Raw genomic sequence first — 23119 nt, forward strand, 5'->3', positions numbered from 1 at the left:
ATCTGCTAATTTGAACTCGTATAAATTTCAAAATTTCGCTCAATTCACATTTGCTTCATTGTTAGTTTCTATTCATCTCAGTTCTTTTGGGAAAAATTGGCTATTTTGATGTCAGTAGAACATAGCCACCGATCAATTTCTAGCATTGCGTTGCGTGCTTGCATTTTGACATATTTTACTCATAAATTACAAAATTCCTATCACCTCTAAACCCAACTTAAAAGGTAATTATATCATGTGTAGCGGATCATACAATAGTAGTATGTTCAAAACAATAAAATCTTATTTTATAAATGACAGGCATCACTTCAAAAGAGAAGATAATTACGTCTTGCGCGCAATCGTGTGTCAATCTAGTCATGCAATGCATACTGCATAATCTACTAGGTCATTGATTTTCCTGGCTGATTCAGACAACCCTTTGCCTCTCTAAATAACATGCACGACAAGATTGGCACATGAATAAGCGTAGAACGTAATTATTTCTGTATATATAGTTTATACAAGATGAAATGATAAAAATTAAAAACGAAAATTTCATTAAATATGGAATACCAATTCTAAGTTGTTTTTTTCTCCAATCTCTTGTAGTTTCTAAGTAAACCAAGTGAAACATACAAACCTATATAATCTATAATTATTCACGAAAACGTAAATATCTATCTCTAGAGACGATCTAAACATAAATAGATCTAGACTATTTGTCTATAAAGACTACACTAGATCTAGATCTAGATCTATTCACTTGATCAAGTCTAGATCTTTATCTATAATATCTATATAGATAGTTCTGTTAAATATTATTTAAATAAGGATCTCATAACGCCAGTAAACGTAATGCATAATCTAAAAAATAGAGAACGAAGTCAAGTCCAAGATGCTGCGCATCTCAGAAATCGCAACACCAAATTTATCCAAAATACGAGCACTGGTGGTTCAGAAACTGCGGAAATATCTTCGAATGAACACAAATATGGTATTGCCGCTCACAACACAAAAATGGAAGATTCTCGGAAAAAGGTGAATTTACTGCAACTGCATTTTCAAACTTTTGAACTTAAATATTTATAAATATAAATAAGTCAATTAAGAAACAAAAATTCTAGAGATATTATAGATCTACTTTACATTTGTATTTCATTAGTCATAGTAAAAAACTGCAAACATCTATACTATAAATTAGATCTAGACTGGTTATCCATTTGTTAATAATAATTGATATATTATAAGTCAATGTTGTTTTGTTTCACAATCATCACTATGCATAGTTAAGTTACAATAAACTATATCATATGATGTCAAAGTTGGTCAGGTACTGTTAATGAATTTAGCACTGACATAAACGAACTCCTTCCCTGCTTTGAAACTTAGAGAACACTCAGTGTGCTTATAAATCTTTCAAAGTGATTGTATACATAAAAAAAAATGTTATATCTTCAATTTTCTTTTTTTTAGATCGATTTCTTTTTACACCAACTCAAGACAGACATGTCAGTGTTACTTTTCCCGCTCTAAATTGCTCCCTTCTCTGCTTATAACTGACGCCACAACCAGGCCATTAGACACAAGTTTTACATGTACTTTTAGCTTACCTAGATGACGAAAAAGAAAATAAAAATGAGTGACCTGCATGTCTAGCCTGCTCACTACACTCAGTGACTGACTAAATTTAAATTTGGTACCTGATCTATCAATAATTGTTCTTCCCACTACATTTTATTTTCTGGTAATGTATTGATGATAGCATGCTTAGTATCTGGTCTATCAATTACTAGGTTACCAAGGAGAGACAGAATAAGAGAGAGGGAGAACAGGGTTCTGCTTACCACTGTGTTTGTTTGTTAATTGTGTTAGCATATTTTTTGGTTTAATTGCCTATCTCTTTAGCTTACCTCTTTGTCTTTTTAAAATATGTAGCCCATTAGTGATTTGTAGCAAAATAGTGTAAAAAAATGTTCTGCTGCCCCACAATTCTAACAATTTGATGTTTGTGACTGACTCAGTATTTGATACTGATATCACACCTTGTTCATGATGGTTTATAATTGGACTTGGTCGATCAATAAATGATGTGAACACATCTTCAAGAGGTTACACTAACAAACAAAAAAGTGTCAAAAGATTTCACCATATATGCATTTATTTCATGGCGTCTCAGTTTGCCCCCACCCCACCCTACTCCATTACATTATTTTCATACAATACCATGTTCAACCTTTTTTATTTTTTATTTTTGTATCTCTCACATGTAATCAAAGTGTAAAAAAAAATAATGAACATGCTATATTAGCTATAATAAACTTGTCACAAGCCAGCTGGGCAACTTAAATGGATCCCACCATTAGCACTATGTTTACATTCATGTAGCCATCTCTTTCTTTTTATCCAGCAGCAATGTTCCCTTTCTTTTTACTCATTCACATCACATTTGGTTTCACATCTAAGGCAAATATAACAAATATGACTGGGATTTTGAACTTCAGGATTATTAAGATGCCTCTTTGTAACAGACATACTTTGGATATATAAAATCAGTTGCACTAGCTTATATTGTGTTGGGTTTTAGCTCCAAACAGGTAATACGTCTAACTAAACTATTGTAGGAGTTTTTATCTCTGAATGCTGAACTTAAATAAAATTTAAAACTTCTTTAAAAAAAAAAAATGAACATAATTTTAATTATAGTAAATACACATCTTTCAACTTCAATATAGATGTATGTAAAAATATTATTGAAATATTATCTTGAACAATTTAAACAAATTACAGCTCACTCCTAAAATACACACCTTTCTGTTGCTTGTCCTTTTTCTTTCAACATTCACTTCTTTATTTATAACCTCAACTATGACAAACTTCCTCTACTGAGCTGATAGAAACAAATTATTCAGCATTGTTTTACTCATGGCTACATAGGAAACATGTAAACATACTCAATAACAGTGACATACTCCCTCATTAATTGTTGGCCAAATAAACAGATTAGCTTTTCATCATCTGTCCCATAAATCACAAGGTTTGATAAGAGTACCTTTACCTAGATGCTTCTTAATCTAATTTCAGTGCTTTCTTTATACAATTCTACAACCAAGTAAACTCTTAGGCTCACAGATTGACTAACCTTTTGTTGAGCTGGGACTCTGAGAAAATAAAAAGGTTTTTCTCATTTTAAATTTACTGTTTTCTTCATATAGTGTTTTTTTGTTTTTTGTTTTTTTTTAGGATTCTGACAGCTCAAAAAAAGTTCAGAATGGAGAGAGCAATACAAAGCTTGAGTCTGATAGTCTTTATGGCTCTCACTGGCTGACAAGAGTTTTGATTGTCCGCTACATGGGTTTCATCTACGGTAATTAATATTTATTAGGCTTGTTTCATTATAGACTTAGTTCATAATAAGCCTAGTGATGAAAAAAATCTAATTTTTTACAAAATTACCTAATTTACTTTGTATTATTAAAGTAAAATAGTTCTGTCTATTTTTCTTCTACTCCAGATTTTCCCTGATTCTAGTTAAGTTGTCTATTTGATTGTGTTTAGATGTTTTGTGCTTTTTTATATGTCAATCATATCTCAGTTAAACATCATCAATGATGACAAGAAAGGTACATACATTTTTTGAGTAATTTATTTACAGCTAAAAAACAATGCTAATCATAAAAACTTTAAACTGACAATATCAACATAGAAAATAGAATCCTATCTTCAATATTTTATAACTTCAATTTTTATTTAGTTATATAGATATGAAAAAATCTTGATAGTTAAAGGAACTTTTTTTTTTTTTCAAAATCTGCTAATTTGTGATCTGACTGGCCATTTTGCAAATTGGCTATTATCTTTTCACATTGACCTGCCAATGCGCAAAATAGCCAGCCATTTCATGATTTGGCCAACCAGTTCACAAAATGACCACCAAAGTTGGCAGAAATGCGAACTGGCCACACTTGGGTTTAGTAGTAACATCTGTGGCATTTTACGTCTCGAGAGATGATCTTTTCCCTTTGCAACTTCTTGTGTGACTAATGAGGCCAATCCTTGATACACAGCTGCAATCGCAGGTTGGGTATATGTGATCACTAGGCGCCATTGCATTTTCACCCTTCTTTCTGCTTCTGTTGTGAATGGCATTCTACGAACGTGGCCAAGCCAGCCAAGGCATCTGCTGCTGTTATCAGAGCGGATGTCCTGGCATCCTGCTTTTTGTAGCACTTCCTCATTAGTTATCTTATCTTGCCACCTTATTTTAAAGATCCGCCTTAGGCATCAGAGGTGAAAGACATTCAGCTTTTTTTCCTGCCATGAGTAGGTTGACCATGTTTCACTTCCATATAGCAAGGTGCTCAACACACAGGTCCGGTAGACTAGGACTTTAGTATTGTTATTCAGCAATATGTTGTCCCACACTCTTTACTCCAAACGTTACATGGTGGCCATTGCTTTGGCTATCCTGTTGTTAATGTCTTTATCCAGTAGAGTATTGTTGGATATGATGGAGCCGAGATAGCAAAAGTGATCCACAATTTCTAGTGGTTGGCCATTAATGTTAAATTTAAGGTGCAGTATTTGTGTTCTGGACTAGTATCTTAGTCTTGCTTTGACTAAATTTAAGCCGAACTTCTGGCAAGCAGCAGATAGTTTGTCAACCAGGGACTGATAAGTAACTTCCTAACCTTGGTTTTTTCCTGCAGCCTTGATACATTGAATAGTTTTCCAGAGGATCTTGTATGGAGAAACACACCTTCGTTTATGTCATTGTATGCATAATGCAGTAGACAGGAGAAGAATATGCCAAACAGAGTAGGTGCGAGCACACATCCCTGCTTGACACCACTGCTAACCTCAAAAGGTGCTGATTGGGCTCCATTGAATTTGATAGTACCTTTTGTTTCCTCATGAAAGCACTCAATGAACTTCAGTAGTTTGGAAGGGCAACCTATTTTCTTTAGGAGTTTGAAAAAGCCACTTCTGCTGACCATGTCAAAGGCTTTAGTCAGATCAACAAAAAGGATGTCTGTCTCTTTCTCTGAATTTCTCCTGCAGTAGTCGTAGAGAGGATATCATGTCTATAATGGATCTACCACTCCTGAATCCATACTGTGACTCTAAGTAGCCTGGATAGTGCCACTCTAGCAAAGATTTTGCCAACTATACTGAGGAGAGAGATACCCCTATAATTGTTGCAGTCACTTGGATCCCCTTTGTTCTTGTATATTGTGACTATAGTTGCGTCACGCATGTCATGTAAGACATGACCTGTTTCCCAACAGCGGCAGAGGAGAATGTAGAGTTCAGGGAGCAGAAGTAATTCGTTGACTTTAACTACTTCCGCTGGGATACTATCACTCTCTGGAAATTTTCTATTTTTCATGCAGTTAATTGCTTTTTTGAGATCACCAAGGCTCGGAAGCTCATCTAGTAACGTCTGTATTATATAAGATAAGATAAGATAGGCATTCCAATACTGGAAGATTTGGTAGAGAAGTCAGGGTGGCATCGTCTACTGTATTCTGTGTGGCATAGACATCGATGTAGTGTTCTGTCCATTGTTCTAGCTGCTTGGTTTGATCTGTAATTTCTTCTTCAGCTTTTGATAGAAGGGGGGCATGCTTAGACAGTGTTGGACCCAGGGCCACTTTTATTTAATGGTAGTAACATATTATATTATATTATATATATTTTTGGCAAATATTTTTAATTATCTTCTATAATCATTATTGCTTTTAGTATGTTACCATTAAGGCTAAATTGCAGGGAAAACATTTAAAACATGACTAGTGGCCATCAGTTCTTTGCTTTCCCTATCAGTTGTTAGGTAATTAATAGGAACCTCTTCAAATCCTGAGTAAAAATCTACTCCTCTCCCAAGTCCAACCCCTCTGCTTCTTTAGTCTAAAATCTTGCTTTGTAGGGAATATTTGTCTTTTTGTTTCTTGTGTAAGATGACCTTCCTATCAGCAACATAAAATAAATAAGCATAGAATAAAATATAATGTTTTTGACACAATCTCATCACAGAAGTTTTTCCATTGAAAAAAACAAACAAAAACAACTAGTACAAATGTTTTCCCATATCATATGCCTTTCAATCCTTCAATCTAAATGATATATATGTATTTTTCTCAAGACATTATTATATATATATATACATATATATTGTATATATTTTGACAGTTGTAGCTTATCTTGTCAGCTTGCACCAAAACAAGGAACTGTTAGGTAAAACTGGACTTCTACCTGCCAATACATATTTAGATAATGTGCGCAACCATGTGGGCTCATCCAGTGCATGGTCATTGATCACTACTGCACCAACCCTGCTCTGGTTTGTAGACTATGAAAACAATCTGAATTTCTGGCTGGATGTTATTGCTTGGGTCAGTTCCTTTACATTATATGTTTATATGGCTTACAAAATTATTTTTTGATATATTTAAAAAATAAAAAGTAATCTAAAATAATTAACATTAGTACCATATTTTCGCGCTCATACCCCGCATAGGCATATAACCAGCAAATGTGTATACCCAGCACAAATTACAAAATAAGTAAAATCGAAATAGTATGACCCGCAGTCTTATATGCCCCGCGTGTGCAAATGGTGATTAGCCTCAACTACTGGTACAAAAGAACTATCATCAGTACTATTGGTTTTCTTGAGGTTTAGAATGAGATTTTCATAAAGCTTTCCAATGTACATTTCATAACCCCCCAGCAAACTATTGGAGGTATAAAGACACACTGGTATGTCCATAGTTTCCGTTATGCTATGTTTATGATTTTACAATTTTGTAAACCCTGCGCCTTTGTATACCCCGGATAGTGGACATTTGTTTGTAAAAACTTGTATATGTGAACTACATGTCCCGCCCATCGAAGCTGGGACCTTTTCACTGTTGCATTGATACTTTTCATGTTGGATTGCTCTAAGATTTCTGTGTCTGGTATGTGTTCAGACTAACGCACCTTATGGATACTCCTTAGACAGCGTAGGTGGAAGGAGTTTAACTTTTTGATGTGGTGGTAATATAGGGTCCAGGACCCTGATGCATATAAGAGTGACGGGAGGACTACAGCACTGTAGACTTTCAGTTTTGTGGATATGCTGAGTCCTCTCTGTTGCCACACTTGCCCTTAAAGTCTGCCAAAAGCAGCTCTGGTACGCGCTACACGGAAGTCTACCTCATCATTTAGGTTGGCGTTTGCTGATATGGTGCTTCCCAGTTAGACAAAATTCATGAACAAATAATACAAAGTTACATGTTTTCACTTAGCACTAAGATTGCTTTGAAGTGAAAACCTATCTGAATTTTAATAACTAGTAATTTTGTCATACATTTATGCAGTAGTTAAGTTAAAAAAAAAATGGGACTGTTTAATTTAAAAAAATGTAAAAGACATAGATTCAGATAAAATCTAATAACACTTTTTTTTTCCTGCATATTTTCAAATTTAGTTTGAAATATTCTTAGCTGATTTCAATACCAGTGAGAGGATCATAATTTTATATTTGTAATTGACCAACTTAAGTATATTTGTAATTGAAATCTTCAAACTACCGGTACATAAAGAACTATCATCAGTACTATTTGTTTTCTTGAAGTTTAGAATGAGTTATAAAGTTTTATGATAAGTTTGAACTGATTACTAATTTTTTCTCAACTTTTTTTTTTGTTGTTGTTGTTTCTTTCAGACTGGTCTATCTATAGCTTTGTTTATGGTTGTCACTGGTGCTGGGAACTGGCCCTTGTTGTTGTTTCAGTGGATCCTTTATCATTCTTTGGTCAATGTGGGCCAAAGATGGTAAGGCTTGTTTGAATGGAAGTAATTGAATAATAATATTCACACATCTTAATATTCTATATCTAGTCTTCTGTAATAGTTACACATTTACTGTTGTAGTTAAACAGAACTAATAATTCCTGCACAATCTTGGTAATTTAATAATACCCTTTATCAAAATTTCATTCTTTTTTTTTTTTTTTGCTTCAGGTTTTCATTTGGTAAGTATATTTTAATTTAAAATAAATTTTTGTTTAAAAACAGCAGAACAGAAAAACCACTAACCTTCGCACTAGATATCAAATTATTTTAAGGTTGATACTGTTACATAATTTTCTAATAAGTAATTTAGTTTCTGAGAAGACTCAGACTAATATTAAGTCATTTAATTAGTTCCTTATTAAAAATTGGACCAATTTTTTAAAATATGTTGCTTTTTTTTGTATATAATTAGAAAGTGACTGCCACATTACATAATAAATAAAGCATTACATTTTAAGCAACTAATTCTAGCTTTAAAAGAAATCTATTAACTGTAATATACCAGTAGCCTATAAGTATTTTCAATCAGTAATACAACAATGTAAACAAGAAAAAGAAAAACACATGCATGCGCATCTGCAAGCACCCACACAGTTACATATTATATATATATATATTTATATATACACACAAATATACAAACATACATACATTTATATATATATACACAGCAATTATTTGCTCTATATTAATAATAATTTTATTTATAAAGGGCCACATTAAAAATGTTGACAGGTTGGGAGAGTCAAGTTCTAGAGACTGGATTCCTGACTACCTTTCTCTGTCCAATGTTGTCATTGTCATCCCTTCCCAAGTCCACACCTCCATCTCGGATCATAATATTTGCCTACAGATGGCTCATCTTTAGGATCATGCTTGGGGCTGTAAGTTGATGCATTCTAAGCTTGACTATTGTTTGTTTTCTTTTATATGTTGACGTTCCTTCAAATTTGAAGATTATTAAATCTTAGCCCAAATCTATCAAAGGATGATGGGGGATTGCAGCGGGCAGGGCTCGACCTGGGACCATTGAGACAAAAGTGCAGGGTGCATACCACAGGATCTTTAAGAGTTGGTGTTGTAAAGATCCATTTGTCATATAGCTTTCAGTTGAGTTGCGATGACATGGAAACCAATGCAAGGAAAGCACAAACAGGGACATCCTTGTATAACTTGTACTACACTCTCATGAAAGACCTCAGGGCAGTTGACACCAAGTGGGAAGAGGCTTCAGACAATGCCAGTGACAGATCTTTGTTGAGACAGTTTGTCACCCAATGCGCCAAACAGCGCGGGAGGATCTAAGTTTAATTAAGTAAGTTTGTTGATAACCAGTCTTCTTCATGTGATTACATTCAGATTAAAATATATACACTAGTACTGTGTGCATCTATTTGCTTGTAAAGATCAGGTGCATCTCAGTACTTGAGGTTACAAAAAAGAATTTCAAATGTTAGATAGTTGTGTATTGATACTAATTCCTTTTATTTTGTCATGGGTCATGTGTTCCACTGGCTCAACACACCAGCAGAATAATAATTTCTCTCTTGTTATTTTAATTAGGGCTTTTTATTTCTTGTCTTTTTCTTTATGAAAAGCCTAGACTTCATTTAAATAGACTGAAGACCTTTAATTCTTATTCTTAAACTAACAAATTGTTTAAAAATGTATTAATTTTACAATGAAAAAAAAATGCTATAAAATAAAATAAATTACTTTAAGAATTATAATGTAACATTATCTTTGAAATGAAAGATGCTTCTGTAAAAATTCAAATAAGACCTAAATAGTTTGCAGCAACAAACCAGATGTTGTTTTTGACTTGTTGCTTTTAAATACATGAATATATATATATCTACAAGTATATAATAATAATAAGGTTTGTCTTCGAGTACAAAGATTTATGAGACATACAGTATTTCCCATGGCTACACATCCCCAGCTGTGACCTTTATATTTTGCCACATATAAATCGGTGGTTGATAGGATTTCTTTTCGACATCTACGTCTTTTCTCAGCAGCAGATTTTCTTTTGGTCCCAAATGTGTATTCCGCGGCCTTCATAAGTGACCTCCATCTGTCTTGTTCTGAAGTCGCATGAAACCAGGTGCTCTCTTCTATGTCAGTTAATGCAAGTCGGCACCTATGCTGTTCTTTGATTGTCTACATTTGTTATATTACTGATTTGTTTTAAAATTTAAGTTCAAAATAAAGTAAAATTCTTGAATTTTGTAGACTCAATGCCCTCATTGCTTTTTATTTCTTTAGGGACTCATTAAAATAAGGGGAGATAAATGTTGGCTAGATCTGACCTGCATGAACTATCATTATGAGGTAGGTACAATCAAAGCAAACATGCTTGTGACATTTTATGCTATGTACCAACATACTTTTTTACTCAGCTTACTCATTTCATCAGAGGGAACATCCTACCATCTTCTACCATATAATGTACTAACTGAATAATAATAGCCCAGAATAATTTTAAAAATAATAATTTTAAAAACATAATAAAACACTATTTGTATTTCTTTTTAATCATTTCTTTATAATTCATGGACTGATAGTGCAAAAGCTCTTACATGTTCATAATGTTATCAAATTTGGCTTATAGCACCTCAGTGTTTTTTCAGTACTGTTCCCTATGAACTTTGTTTTCAAAACTAATTTTACATAGGGAAATAAAAGCAGTGAGCCCTAAGATCTTGAACTTCTTTTTTTTTTTTTGAACCAAATGGATACGGCTAGGAGTTGTTTTTTTTTTTTTTAAAGCTTAAATTTGTAGATTCGGATCTTTATGGAAGATAAGAATCTTGTTTTTCTAATTAAAAACTACAATTTATTCAGACCCTTTGATTATATAAACTAGAAACTTCTCAACAACTATTATTTACCCAGACCTTTTACTTTGTACAATTTTTATAATGCAGCAAAGATATTTTTTTTGCAAGCGTAACATACAATTATTAAATTATTTTAGTAATTTTTTTCAATTTATGTATGTATATATATATATCTATTAGGGGTGCACCGGATAGTACTTTTTGATATCCGGCTGGGGCCGGATATGACCGGATAGTAAAATTTGATATTCGGCCGGAGCCGGATACCTATGTGTCTTGTTAATAGCTTGTGTTGCTGAACATTTTACGAAACTGTTAAATAACATATCTTTATTGGTTGGTTTTATTTTTTTCCCTTTTATATACCTTATTGTTTTAAACTCTGATACTGATTGATTTATTCAAGCTTAACAGTATTTCTAAAAATCTGTATAGCATGAGTGTGTCTGTGTGTATGTACGATGCCACCAACTGTAAAGGATGTGTGTAGGAAGGTCAATGTAAATAATGTTAGTATATATTTAACTAGTTACTAATGTAAATCTCATAAGTAAAGTGCAATCTGCCTTGTATAGTGGTTGGATGTATGTGTTCATGAATTTCAGACCAACAACCTGGTCAGATATACCTAGTGAGCCTACACATGTAGTCCTAGTGTAGTGTGTATAGTTGTTTGTGTTAACCATCACGCATTGTTTTTTCCTTGAGCATACGCACGCAATAGAGTTAGGTGTCAGTCAAAAAAGACAACACATTGGCATGGTCAGTCAAGCATATAGATAAATTATACCCGTCCACTAGTTAAAGGTCAAGGGTTGTTTTTTTTTTTTACGCTCCAGCATATTGTTTCTTTGTTTGCTAGATCTAACTGTGGTACTATTATTCAATTTATTTTATGCGATTTTAAAATTTACTGTAAGGTTTTCCGTTATTTATTAAGTCAAAAGAATTAAACAATTAAAATTAGGTTTCTTTCTAATGATTTTAATACAAGGCAAAAAAATACACACACGCAAACATGCACATCTTTGTTTTATTTTATTGTGCAAAGAACGTACGTAAGAAACATTAAATGCAAAGAACGTATGTTAGAAACATCTTCCTTAATTATTACTTATTAATTATTTTATTCGTGGTTTCAGTAACTGTTACAAAAGGGTACGATAGTAAGCCTATGGGTGTCAGGTGTGTAAAAATGGTCAATGTCTATCAATAAATTGAGTTTCAAGGACCAAAGAAATAAAATAAAGAGTAGGTCGTGTCTTCTACAAAATAATTAGTTACTGACTTACTGGGCTATATAATCTCGCGGTTTGTGTTCTGTGTAGCTAAAGGTCACTCGTTTAGGTGCGTGTGATCTTTAGTCCAGCTTACTAATTGAGATTTATGTTCAAGTAACTCGGTACACTTGAAAAGGTGTGGCCTCTAGCCCAACCACGTGATTAAGATTTTTCTCCAAATAAGCAAACTCTTTGTCCGGATACCTGTGTAGATGTTTGGCTTGAAGTCCAGTCCACTCCCCCCCCCAATTAAGATTAACTACTAAGTAAACAAACATAGTTCCCTCGTGTGACCTCTAGAGAGTGCTTACGTCCATCGTATCTGACTTGGGTTCACCTGTCAATCAATGAACTCAATGTGATGGACTAAACAAATAAAAGGGGGAGGGTGTTGTTCGTCTGTAAATATACCTAGTTACCTGAGAGGTGTGGCTCTTGTAATCCAGCCCCCCTAATAAAGATTAACTACTAAATAAACAAACTCAGTTCCCTCGAAAGGTGTGACCTCTAGAGAGTGTCAATATGCTGACATTAAACCTACGTCCATTGTATTTAACTTGTGGTCACCTGCCTTTAAAAAAACCTCAATGTGATAAATAAAAGGGATGGGAGTTGTTCATCTCTACCTCTGGAGATATACCCGCACAGCTAGACAGACGTCTGGTCAGCATGACGTAGTCAAGGAATGTAGCATTTTAACATGTTAACTAACCTACTCAAAGGTCAAGACAAATTGAAAAAAGTGCCAGCCATTGCTGCTCTGTATGTAAAGCGCATTTATGATGTAAATTTTCATTTCTATTTATATTAAGTTATTAACACGCCTTGTCTTTATAATAAATGATGTTTGGTGCATATTCATAAAGGCTCTATTTTTAAGCACATTATTTTGTTTGAATATATAAACATTAATACATTCTACAACAGGCATTAATGGAACAAGGTCCACTTTATGCATATTAAATAGGTGTATTTTTTACTATCCGGTTTACTATCCGGTAGTGATATCCGACCGGAGCCGAATAGCACCGGATAGTAAAAAATGCCGGATATTTGGCAGAAGCTGGAGCGACTATCCGGTGCACCCCTAATATCTATAGATGTATATGTACATAATAAGCTTTTTTTTTAATTAAAGAATTATTCTAATGTCATTTTGAAATTTAAGCAATAAAGATAGCTACACATTTGTAATTGTTATATATTTTCAATAACTTAATGCCTAAGCCTTAGACAACATAAATGTGTAGATGATACTAGCAAAAATTAGAATTTTATTTCCCTCTTTTTTTTTTCTTCTACCTTGGCACTAATAGATATATCAAGTAAATACATATATCAAGTAAATACATATGTTAAGTAAATCAAGTAAAAAGATTTAGTTTATAAAACTGTTCAATTTATCTGGATGCTTATATCTATTTGTTAATCTACTCCTTCAACCAATTAATAACATTATTTATATATATATGAGTGTTTAAAGCACTGTGTTTCATGTTCAGACCCAGCCAGTACCCAACCCAATGAGTTATTTGATGCATCAGTCACCAGAGTTTTTCCACAAGTTTGAAGTTTTGTGCAATCACTTTGTGGAATTGATTGCTCCCTTCTTTCTCCTGATTCCACGGAGGACATGCATGATTGGTGGAGCCATACAAATCTTGTTTCAGGTAGATCAAAGCAACAACATAAATTAACATAAATTAATGCACATTAAGCCGTTTCTGTCTATTAGTCAAACCAATGCCTAGATCTTGGAGTAGAAACACAATAAGTTTAATAGTAGACTCATACTAGACTGTCGGTACTTTAAAAATGCTCTCATCTAGCCAACTTTGGAAATGCTGTAGGATGCTACTATATTCTTATTCTGTATTCTGGGATCTATCTGTAATTGTGTTGGTAGAAATGTATTTAATATCATAATATAAGATCAGTAACAGGTACATTTTTTTGGGGGGTAAAGATATAAATTATATTATTTTATAAAATAACTACAATCTCATAACAGTTTCATATAAAGACTTAAGTTTAAAATAAGTTCAGAAATAAATTCATTAAAAATGTTTATGCCCAGCTCATTGTAATAATGGCAACATCTTTGTTCCAAAATCCAGAAATTACCTTTTCCTATCAGTTGGTTATTTCTTAGCTTTTATTCTTGACAAAATAAATTAGACATTTTGACTATAACATGAACCAAATTTAAAAGAAACCATCTAAAAAAAAATGATGATCTAAGCCAATTAAAATAGTGATCTTTGAAAATGAGTTTTTCATGAATTGTTAATATTCCAGTGTATTGGTTATTATTTTGTATTATAATTTCTTTAGTGCTTTGTGTATGAGCAGTACAATTGTAAAACATTTTAATATGTTGTAGGTTGTTTTGATCATCAGTGGGAATCTCAGCTTTTTGAACTGGTTGACCATACTGCCCAGTCTTGCTTGTTTTGATGATGCCAGTCTGTCGTGGATGTTCTCCCAGAGAGTTAAGTCAAAGGCTATCAAACATAACCTGGAAATAGGAAAGACAACTAAGACTCCTCTCAGTAAGTACATTTATCAATATCTTCTTTTTATGTATTTATTTAGAGGTCATCAAGCTTATCTAGGCAGAATCATTCTTACATAGGTCACCAGCTACTGTTACCATTTACGTAGCAATAGATCTGAGATCTGTGGGAATAGGTTAAGAATATGATGTACACCCTTTAAGAAACTAGAAGGCTTAGTGTGACAAAAAGCAAATCAGTATCAAATCATCCTGTAATTATCAGTACAATCCAATGAATTCCCCAATCTTTTTAAAAGTAACAAAACTTTCAAGGCCCCGAGTGGACCTCTATTAGTTATGGCATGGGTGCCATGAATCTGTTCATCCATCCATATGGAATGGGTTGCCTGAGCTAGCCAGGAAAACCAGTGACTTGGCAGAATTTAAGTCATTGGTTAATATGCATGACTAAATGCATGACGCATAGGATGTAATCATCTTCTTTTTTGAAGTAACGTCTGTATTAGATAAGATAAGATATTGACTGTTACATCTAAATAATGGGCTCATATTGCAAAAAAAAACACAAAAAAAACTGTTTAAGTTGAAAGATATATTTTGAATCAAGCATAATTTATAAAATTAGGTTGTTACAGCAAAACAAGATAGTGATCAAGTGGTTTTTTTTTTTTTTTGAAGCAATGTCGTTGAAAACAGCATGCAACATAATACTGAACAAAATTGTCATCTAAATATTCTTATGTTCTTTATTGAAATATTTCTACATGCAAATTTTTGCCAAATTTGAATTTTATGTTCTAGAAAGTTTTAATTAATATACTTCACATTTCAAATGTATTAGCAAAAAAACAACAACATTGGGTCCTTTTTTTAAAAAAATATTAGCAAGTAACTGAGGAAATAAAAAGATTCTACTTAATTATTTTTGTACTGATACTAATACTCTAAGCTCAGCTCTCTCAGCTATCCCTTGGTCTGTTGGGGCACCACATTATATTTTAAAATATAAATTGTATTTTTAATAAACTTGTAAGATTAGTTGGAAAAAAGTGGAGTGATTAGTTTAATGAACTAAAAGGGCACATGACCTGAACCGACTACCAAACATTACAAAATCATAATACACAATACTTATCTCTTAAACTACCAGACACATCGATGGATATGTTTATATATTCTGTTTAGCATAATAATTTTTTCTTTTGTAGAAGCCAACTTGTTAAATGCTCAAATATTGATATAAATATGCAAATAGCACTTGTCTTTTTCAGCACAAAATTTATCTTCAGTCTCACTTTGATCCATTTTTTCTTCCTTAGCTGGAGTTATCAGGAGAATCTTTAACATTAGTTTTGGTGTGTTGATTGCTTACCTCAGTATACCAGTGGTAATGAACCTCCTTTCATCCCAGCAGGCCATGAACACTTCCTTTGATCCATTGCGATTGGTCAACACATATGGGGCATTTGGAAGGTAAAGCTAGTTTTAAATAGATCACATTTCTTCCTAGCCCAAACCTCTAACAGGATGCAGTTGTCATCATCCAATGCCCTTTCCAGTTGTATTTAATTCACCATTTTCTCTCATTGAAAATGTGGTCTCTGGTGCTACATGTACAATGTCTGCATCATTCATTGTTTCAGCCCTCAGCTTCACATTTGTGTTTCTGTTTCTATGGTTATTTTGTGGTAGTAGCATTATACATTATGGAGTCACATTGGCGGAGTGGTAAAGCGCTAGACTTCTCAAACAGGGGTCCCGGGTTCGAATCCTGGTGAAGATTGGGAATTTTTATTTCGACATCTTCGTCACCTCTGAGTCCACCCAGCTCAAATGGGTACCTGACATTAGTTGGGGAAAAGTAAAGGCTGTTGTGCTGGCCACATGACACCCTTGTTAACCATAGGCCACAGAAACAGATGACCATTACATCATCTGCCCTATAGACCACAAGGTCTGAAAGGGGAACTTTACTTTACTATACATTATAATTCGACCTCGTGTTTATTGTATTTTTTTATTTCTTTTTTTACTAAAATTAATCATTTATTTTGCTTATCCTTGACTTACTTGACTCCAGGGAAGCGTAGGGCTGCAATCATACCTCCCCACCGAACCCTGTTAAAATTCTAGAAAAATTGTCCCAGTTCTTCCACCCTCCATGAAGTTCTGACTTGAATAGAGATATTGTAATGAGTTGAAATATTAACTTCCCAGTGAATTTATTTCATTAGGCACAATTAACAAATGAGACCAAATTTTCATTTTAGTTTTCATATGTATATTCTGCTACCTAAGAATACTTCTAGAAATATCTAAATATCTGCATTTCTATTTTACTATTGCAAAGTGTTAGCTCCCTTGTAATTGTATATGTTACTACTCTCTGGTCAAATAACTACGCTGAATTTAATAATAATCTTGGATTTTATATGACTTAGTCCAGCCAGTATAATAGATAACATTACTTTACTTGTAGTTTCATAAAATCAGCTACTACAGACTACATAATTATTGCTTCATATTCATTTTTGCTTATGTCTTGTAAATCTAAAGTCATGTAATTTTATTATACAGTATAACTAAGAAAAGAACTGAAGTGATATTTTTTGGCACGAACAGCACTGATCCAGAGTCGCCCGCAGCTGTATGGGAGGAGTATCAATTTAAATGTAAGCCAGGGGACACAATGCGCAGACCCTGCATTATTTCCCCTTATCACTATCGTCTGGACTGGCTGATGTGGTTTGCAGCATTTCAGGTAAGAGTCTCCAAGTAATCTCTCTGATTCATTCAACATTCAATAGCTATTTGTAATTTTTTAAATTGCATCAAAAAAGATTACAAAAATGTTAATAGATATTTTAAAAAATGTGTAAAAATGATTTCCTAAAGAAAAGCAACACATTAGCACCATTCTAAATCCATACACCAGTAATCTACATTTGTACCCCTTTAGAAACGCCACTGCTCCATATCCATACCATAATTTTCTCCTTGTAGTATGTGCTTCATCCTTGATCATACAAAAAAAAAATAAGTATTTCGAAAATAGAAGCAAAAAAAAACAAAGAAGTTCAAAAACAACTATATGATAGGAAAACTTAAGACATAATAGAATCGAAATTACCCTAAGCATATTTCAGATAAAATGATTAAAAAGATATATATATACAGTAACTTACGTTTATCGAACAAGTTAAGCTCATTCGCCGACATTTTTTATGTTTGAATTTGTGTATCTCCGTAAAAATTAGACCTAGAAAAAAACTGATTGTATCTGTGAACTCCTCATCCATTTTTCTTAAAAAGTAGACATGTTTTATTCTATTACTACTCATAGTTAAACTTATATTTGATGTTAAAATGGGTCAGGTTGATGATTTCAAAAGCTTAAATTATCGAACACTTTTTTAGCTTTATCTTATCTTATCGAACATATTAAGAACTTATCGAACACACGAGAAGTATGGTGTTTTAAAAGTGTTATAATCTTAAAATTTTGTGAAAAGTATGGTGTTTCAAAAGTGTTATAATCTATATTTTTTTATTTATATCATTTTCTTTTTACGCCATGTCAAGAAAGACAGATTTTTAGTCATTTTCAAATGGTCCACATCGAAGGAATATATCACTGATCAGCTCTGCTTAGAAACTGACGGTGCTAAGCCCAGTAACGCATTACCGTAGTACTTATTTAGGTCTAAGCTATTTTGAGACATAAGGCCATTAATAAATTAAATCCAGATATTATTTATTTGAGGTAGAGCCTAATAAGCTTTGGTAGCCAATATATAATCCCGCCCTCCCCAAGTCATTGCAGGACACAATAGTTTAATTGGTTGACCTAAAAACGAAACATACGGTACGCGGCCCTACGTAACTAGCCGCCGATCTAGCACGCTCACTGTATGTAACAGCCCAAAAGTCAGTGCTAGATATTTTTCGATCTGGGCGGGGAGGGGGGGGGGGGTGCTGAAAAGCTATGGTAGCTTGCAAGCTGTGTTACCTATAGATGTAGATAAATCCGCCCTCCCTAAACCACCTGGTTAACAAAAAAAAAACAACATATTTTAGAGCACGCTTAGTATTCGTCACACACACACACACAAACAACATATCTATATATACTACGTATCTATCATGCCTAGTGTTTGTGACCTAATTAGCGGCTTGACCGTAGGTACTCGACTGATGGCTCCTCCCCCTTTCCCCTCAACATTGTTCTTACTACAACTTGAACAATGTTTTGGTGCTGTGTTGATGGCCTGGTTTACACCTGTGTGTTACGCTATCACTGACCTTTTTTTTTTTTTTTGTTGTGGTTGCGTTTGGATTGAGTCTTGAAATTTACGTTGTTACTTTGCACTGAAAAAGTGTGAATGTTGGAGAGTGGAAGCGCGGGTAAGGGGGTGTAGGCAGAATAGGAGAGTGGTTAAATGCGTTATTGTTATTATTTTGTGTATTTGTGATGTTTCAAAGGAGTGTCTTTGTAGCGCATTATGAGCTTTATCATACTTTATGGCAAATATATATATATATAATTTTATAGACTCGGCGCCACACGTCTAGATCGAGAAGCACAACTGACTCTATGTATTTGAGGCTGACGTCACATTCTAATGGTCGATCAATTATTGATGATCTCTGGATACAGTGTCTTGACTGTTTCTCTCCCCCACCCACCGACCTTTTTTTTTTTTACCTGCCCAAGACATTTTTATTTCAAAATACCATATCTGCATTCTATACCTCCCCCTTTGCCCTTTCGTTTTATTAATATCTCATCACATCAAGCACATGCGCTAGGTATTGGTATTTATGACACATAATTCAGAAGTTAATAGAATCGGGCAAAATCAGAAGTTAATAGAATGGGGCATCTGAAAAAGAAACAACAACTGAATACATTCCACAACTGAATACATTCCACTCTGTTTCTCTCTGTGATCGGAAATGGATGCCATTAGCATCAAGCTATAATATATATGTATCATAAAATCAAGCTTTTAAAATGGGTACTATTAGTGCATATCGATGTAAATCTATTTACTTAAAAAAATATAGCACATTTACGGTACACCACAAATAGCTGATACAAATTGTAACATATGATTAATTTATATCTGTACTTTGCATTACATTATTTTAAAAAATAACAATAAAAAATATATAATTTAAATATTTTGTCTTCTTTGGGTTATATCCCTTTGATGTTTATTTTTAACATTAAAATGGCGTTCGATATCTTACGAAGCTGAGATTGCTTATATAAAAACTGCTATTATCGAACACCCCCTTTTTAAACCTCAATTTTCATGTTTAGGTAACAAAGGACACTTTCAAATAAATAGTTGTAAATATTTCTCAGCCTAATTAGAAGCGTATTATATAGTTTTTTTGAGCTGAAGCGTCATTAGCATTAAAAAATACCCTTAACCCGAGACTCACTCCACTCTTCCCAAGAGTTCAAAAAATGTGAAATTTTTATACCAATATTACCAATGCACTTTGAATATAAGTAAAAAAAATGATCCTCGGGTGAAAATGAAACTAATTATAACTTAACTATCAAGAAATGGACGATGCACAATAAGAATGGACTAGTTTCTTTATAATCATCGAAATAAAGGAGAATTTTAAAAAATACAATGGGGTGTTCGATAAGTACCTTAAAACGAAGGTGTTCGATAGATGTAAGTTACTCTATATCTTTATCTTAAAAGCAAAAAATAACAAACAAGTTGTAAGAGTCTCAATCACTTAAAACCTTTGAAATCAACAGAAATGACCATAAAATTAACTTAATCAGTGACTCATCCACGAAGAAAAACTTATTTAGTGGAGGGTCTGTTTTAAATTAATATCTAAAAGTCATTTTACTTTGAAAAGAAAATAAATCTATTGGAAGATATTCTGGATTCCAATGCAAACACTCAAGAAACTATCTAGACATCATCTTTATACTGTTATGTTGTCCATCATCACAATGTTTTGGTCATATAAAATTACTAAGTAAAATATTTTAACTCCAATTAACACTAACTTATGTAGAAGCTACTTGTTTATCTATTGGCCAATTAAAGGAAGAAATGTATTTACTGGAAATTAGAAGTTATTCTATCTTATGAACACTTAAAATTAAATGAAGACATTTGAGCCAGAGAGCTGGAGTGCTAATCAGGGCTGGGATTGAGATATTTTACTTTCAATTTTTTCTATATTGTTATTGTTACAGTAGTTAATCTGAGGTTGTCAATTGTAGTACAACTGGTTTCCATTTGATTGGACCAATAAAAATGATCTTACCTTATATATGTGATTTAGATATTTCACTTGAGTTTTGAGAATATCACGTGATTTATGTTGGAACACTCTTGGCTTTAATGTGACCTGATAATAGAATACCGCTGATAGACCAACTCTACTCATTGTCCATCTTTTTGTCTGTATCTTCATATAGAGCTACAACCACAACCCATGGCTGGTTCACTTGGCTGCGAAGTTTTTAGCCAATGATAAAGAAGTTGAATCTTTGATAGCCTTCAACCCTTTCCATGACAGACCCGCTCCAAGGTGAACAATTTTATTACTTTCAGACTTATTTGTTGTTTTTTTTGTTCAATAAGTTCTTTTATTTTGGGCTTTTTAATTGGAAAATGTTGATCTGAGGTTAAGGAGTGGTGTGTGTAATGTTTTTTTTAATCCCAAGAGAATAGAACATTATCATCCTTTTGAATAGCATAGAAGACTGCAATTTGAATTTGAATACTTGAAATTAGTTGGGGATAGACAGAAATTTTGGAAAGGTTTTGTGGCTTTCAATCAGTTGTCACAATAGACAAAGCTCAATTAGCTCTTAGATATAAGTTACAAGTGAATCCTCAGGGCTATGGGCTAGCTTTATATTTTGGACTTCTGTTACCTTTGCTACTGTTCCACCACACCCAAGCAGTAGAGAAAGTCCTCATCTCAACTCCAGGGAAAAATTAGCAGTTCCTACACACTAGTCCTGGATGGTAGCAGTAATCAAATCCAAGTCCTTTTCCTTAAGGCTATAGCCAGCAAATAGTGGAAAGTCAATGTTTTAGATTGTTATGGTGGGTCTCTGACAAATTTACAATCATCCTTGTAAAAAAAAAAGTTTGTGTAGTACCTCCTCTTAGTCATTTACTTTGTAAGATTCAAAACTTTTTTCCCTACTACATCTTGGACTCGTGTGATTTGTTTTGAGAAATACATTCTAGATAAAATGTTGTCTTCACTTAAAATCAGGTTTGTCAAAGCTGACCACTATCGTTACATCTTTGCTAAAATTGGAACTCCTGAGGCCTCAAGAGGTCACTGGTGGAAAAGAAAAAAGATGGACTCCTACCTGCCTGTCGTCTCTTTGTCCAGCCTTCAACCAATGATGGATCAGATGGGATGGTCGCCTCGCAAAGGTCATCGCTCCAAGAGGAAAACTTAAACCTTTAGGAAAGTTTGTATGTGTGGGTGCTCTATTTAGTATTGCAAGGAAATGTTCACTTCTGCTGTGTGTGTCTGATCTATATAATTATCATTTCTTTATAGCAGTGTATTTAAAACTGTTATAATTTTGTTGGAAGCTCATAATAAACTTTGTCAATGCATCAACATTTGTGTTTATGTGTGTGATTTTCTTTGTGCAAAACATGTTTTAAGCTTTATGAGGGATAGGGACCAGAAATAGTGTGTCTCTGAAATAGTGGGTCTGTGAAATAGTGGGTCTGTTCACTCACTTTAACTTTTATCTTCTCCTGGGTACCAGTATTTAGACTTAGTATCACTTGGGTTAATTTCAAAGTGAAAAACCAAGTAAGTGATCTAGAGTTAAAATTTAGTTTAAAAAAACATGACAATGTCTAATGTTTAAGTTTCAGGGCGACTGTAAACTTGAACAAAAAAAAAAGAGAAAAGTGATATCTTTATTGTAAGTTAAATGAATTTATAAATTTAGTTTTCATTTTGTCCTTTCTAACCTTTTTGTTTTCATGAATTGCAAGTAAACTGTACTGGAAAAGAAAAGGTAATGCCCAAGTAATAAAAAAAAACAACAACAGACATGCATCCATGCTGATGTGATGTGTATCCATGCTGATGTGATGTGCATCCATGCTTATGTGACATGTATCCATGCTGATGTGATGTGCATCCATGCTGATGTGACGTGCATCCATGCTGATGTGATGTGTATCTATGCTTATGTGACATGTATCCATGCTGATGTGATGTGTATCCATGCTTATGTGACATGTATCCATGCTGATGTGATGTGCATCCATGCTTATGTGGCATGTATCCATGCTGATGTGATGTGCATCCATGCTGATGTGATGTGCATCCATGCTTATGTGGCATGTATACATGCTGATGTGATGTGCATCCATGCTGATGTGATGTGCATCCATGCTGATGTGATGTGCATCCATGCTGATGTGATGTGCATCCATGCTGATGTGATGTGTATACATGCTGATGTGACGTGTATCCATGCTGATGTGATGTGCATCCATGCTGATGTCATGTGTATCCATGCTGTTGTGATGTGCATCCATGCTGAGCTGATGTGTATCAAAAGTGGACTACTTTTCTTAAGTATCTTTCTCGGCATTACACATGCTTACCTTGGATATAAT

General features: G+C 33.6%; 1 protein-coding gene across 1 annotated transcript; it reads left to right on the plus strand.

The window, feature by feature from the left end:
- Positions 1-650: 650 nt before the first annotated feature.
- On the plus strand, positions 651-22097 carry LOC106064283 (lipase maturation factor 1-like). Its single transcript, XM_056036182.1, has 13 exons — positions 651-1020; positions 3223-3346; positions 6172-6374; positions 7691-7800; positions 7990-8000; positions 8557-8705; positions 10090-10155; positions 13447-13614; positions 14328-14496; positions 15782-15935; positions 17040-17223; positions 20926-21038; positions 21738-22097. The coding sequence occupies exons 1-13, from the start codon at positions 838-840 to the stop codon at positions 21928-21930; spliced, it is 1827 nt and encodes a 608-aa protein (XP_055892157.1). The 5' UTR covers positions 651-837; the 3' UTR covers positions 21931-22097.
- Positions 22098-23119: the final 1022 nt, after the last annotated feature.

The sequence above is a fragment of the Biomphalaria glabrata genome, chromosome 7 (genome assembly GCF_947242115.1).
Source record: "Biomphalaria glabrata chromosome 7, xgBioGlab47.1, whole genome shotgun sequence".
Lineage (NCBI taxonomy): Eukaryota > Metazoa > Mollusca > Gastropoda > Planorbidae > Biomphalaria > Biomphalaria glabrata.

Excerpts from the sequence above, each read along its gene's own strand:
- LOC106064283 (XM_056036182.1), top strand. The coding sequence starts at position 838 with ATGCATAATCTAAAAAATAGAGAACGAAGTCAAGTCCAAGATGCTGCG. Across the intron at positions 17,224-20,925 it reads TGTGGTTTGCAGCATTTCAG|AGCTACAACCACAACCCATG; the intron begins GTAAGAGTCTCC and ends ATCTTCATATAG. Across the intron at positions 21,039-21,737 it reads CATGACAGACCCGCTCCAAG|GTTTGTCAAAGCTGACCACT; the intron begins GTGAACAATTTT and ends ACTTAAAATCAG.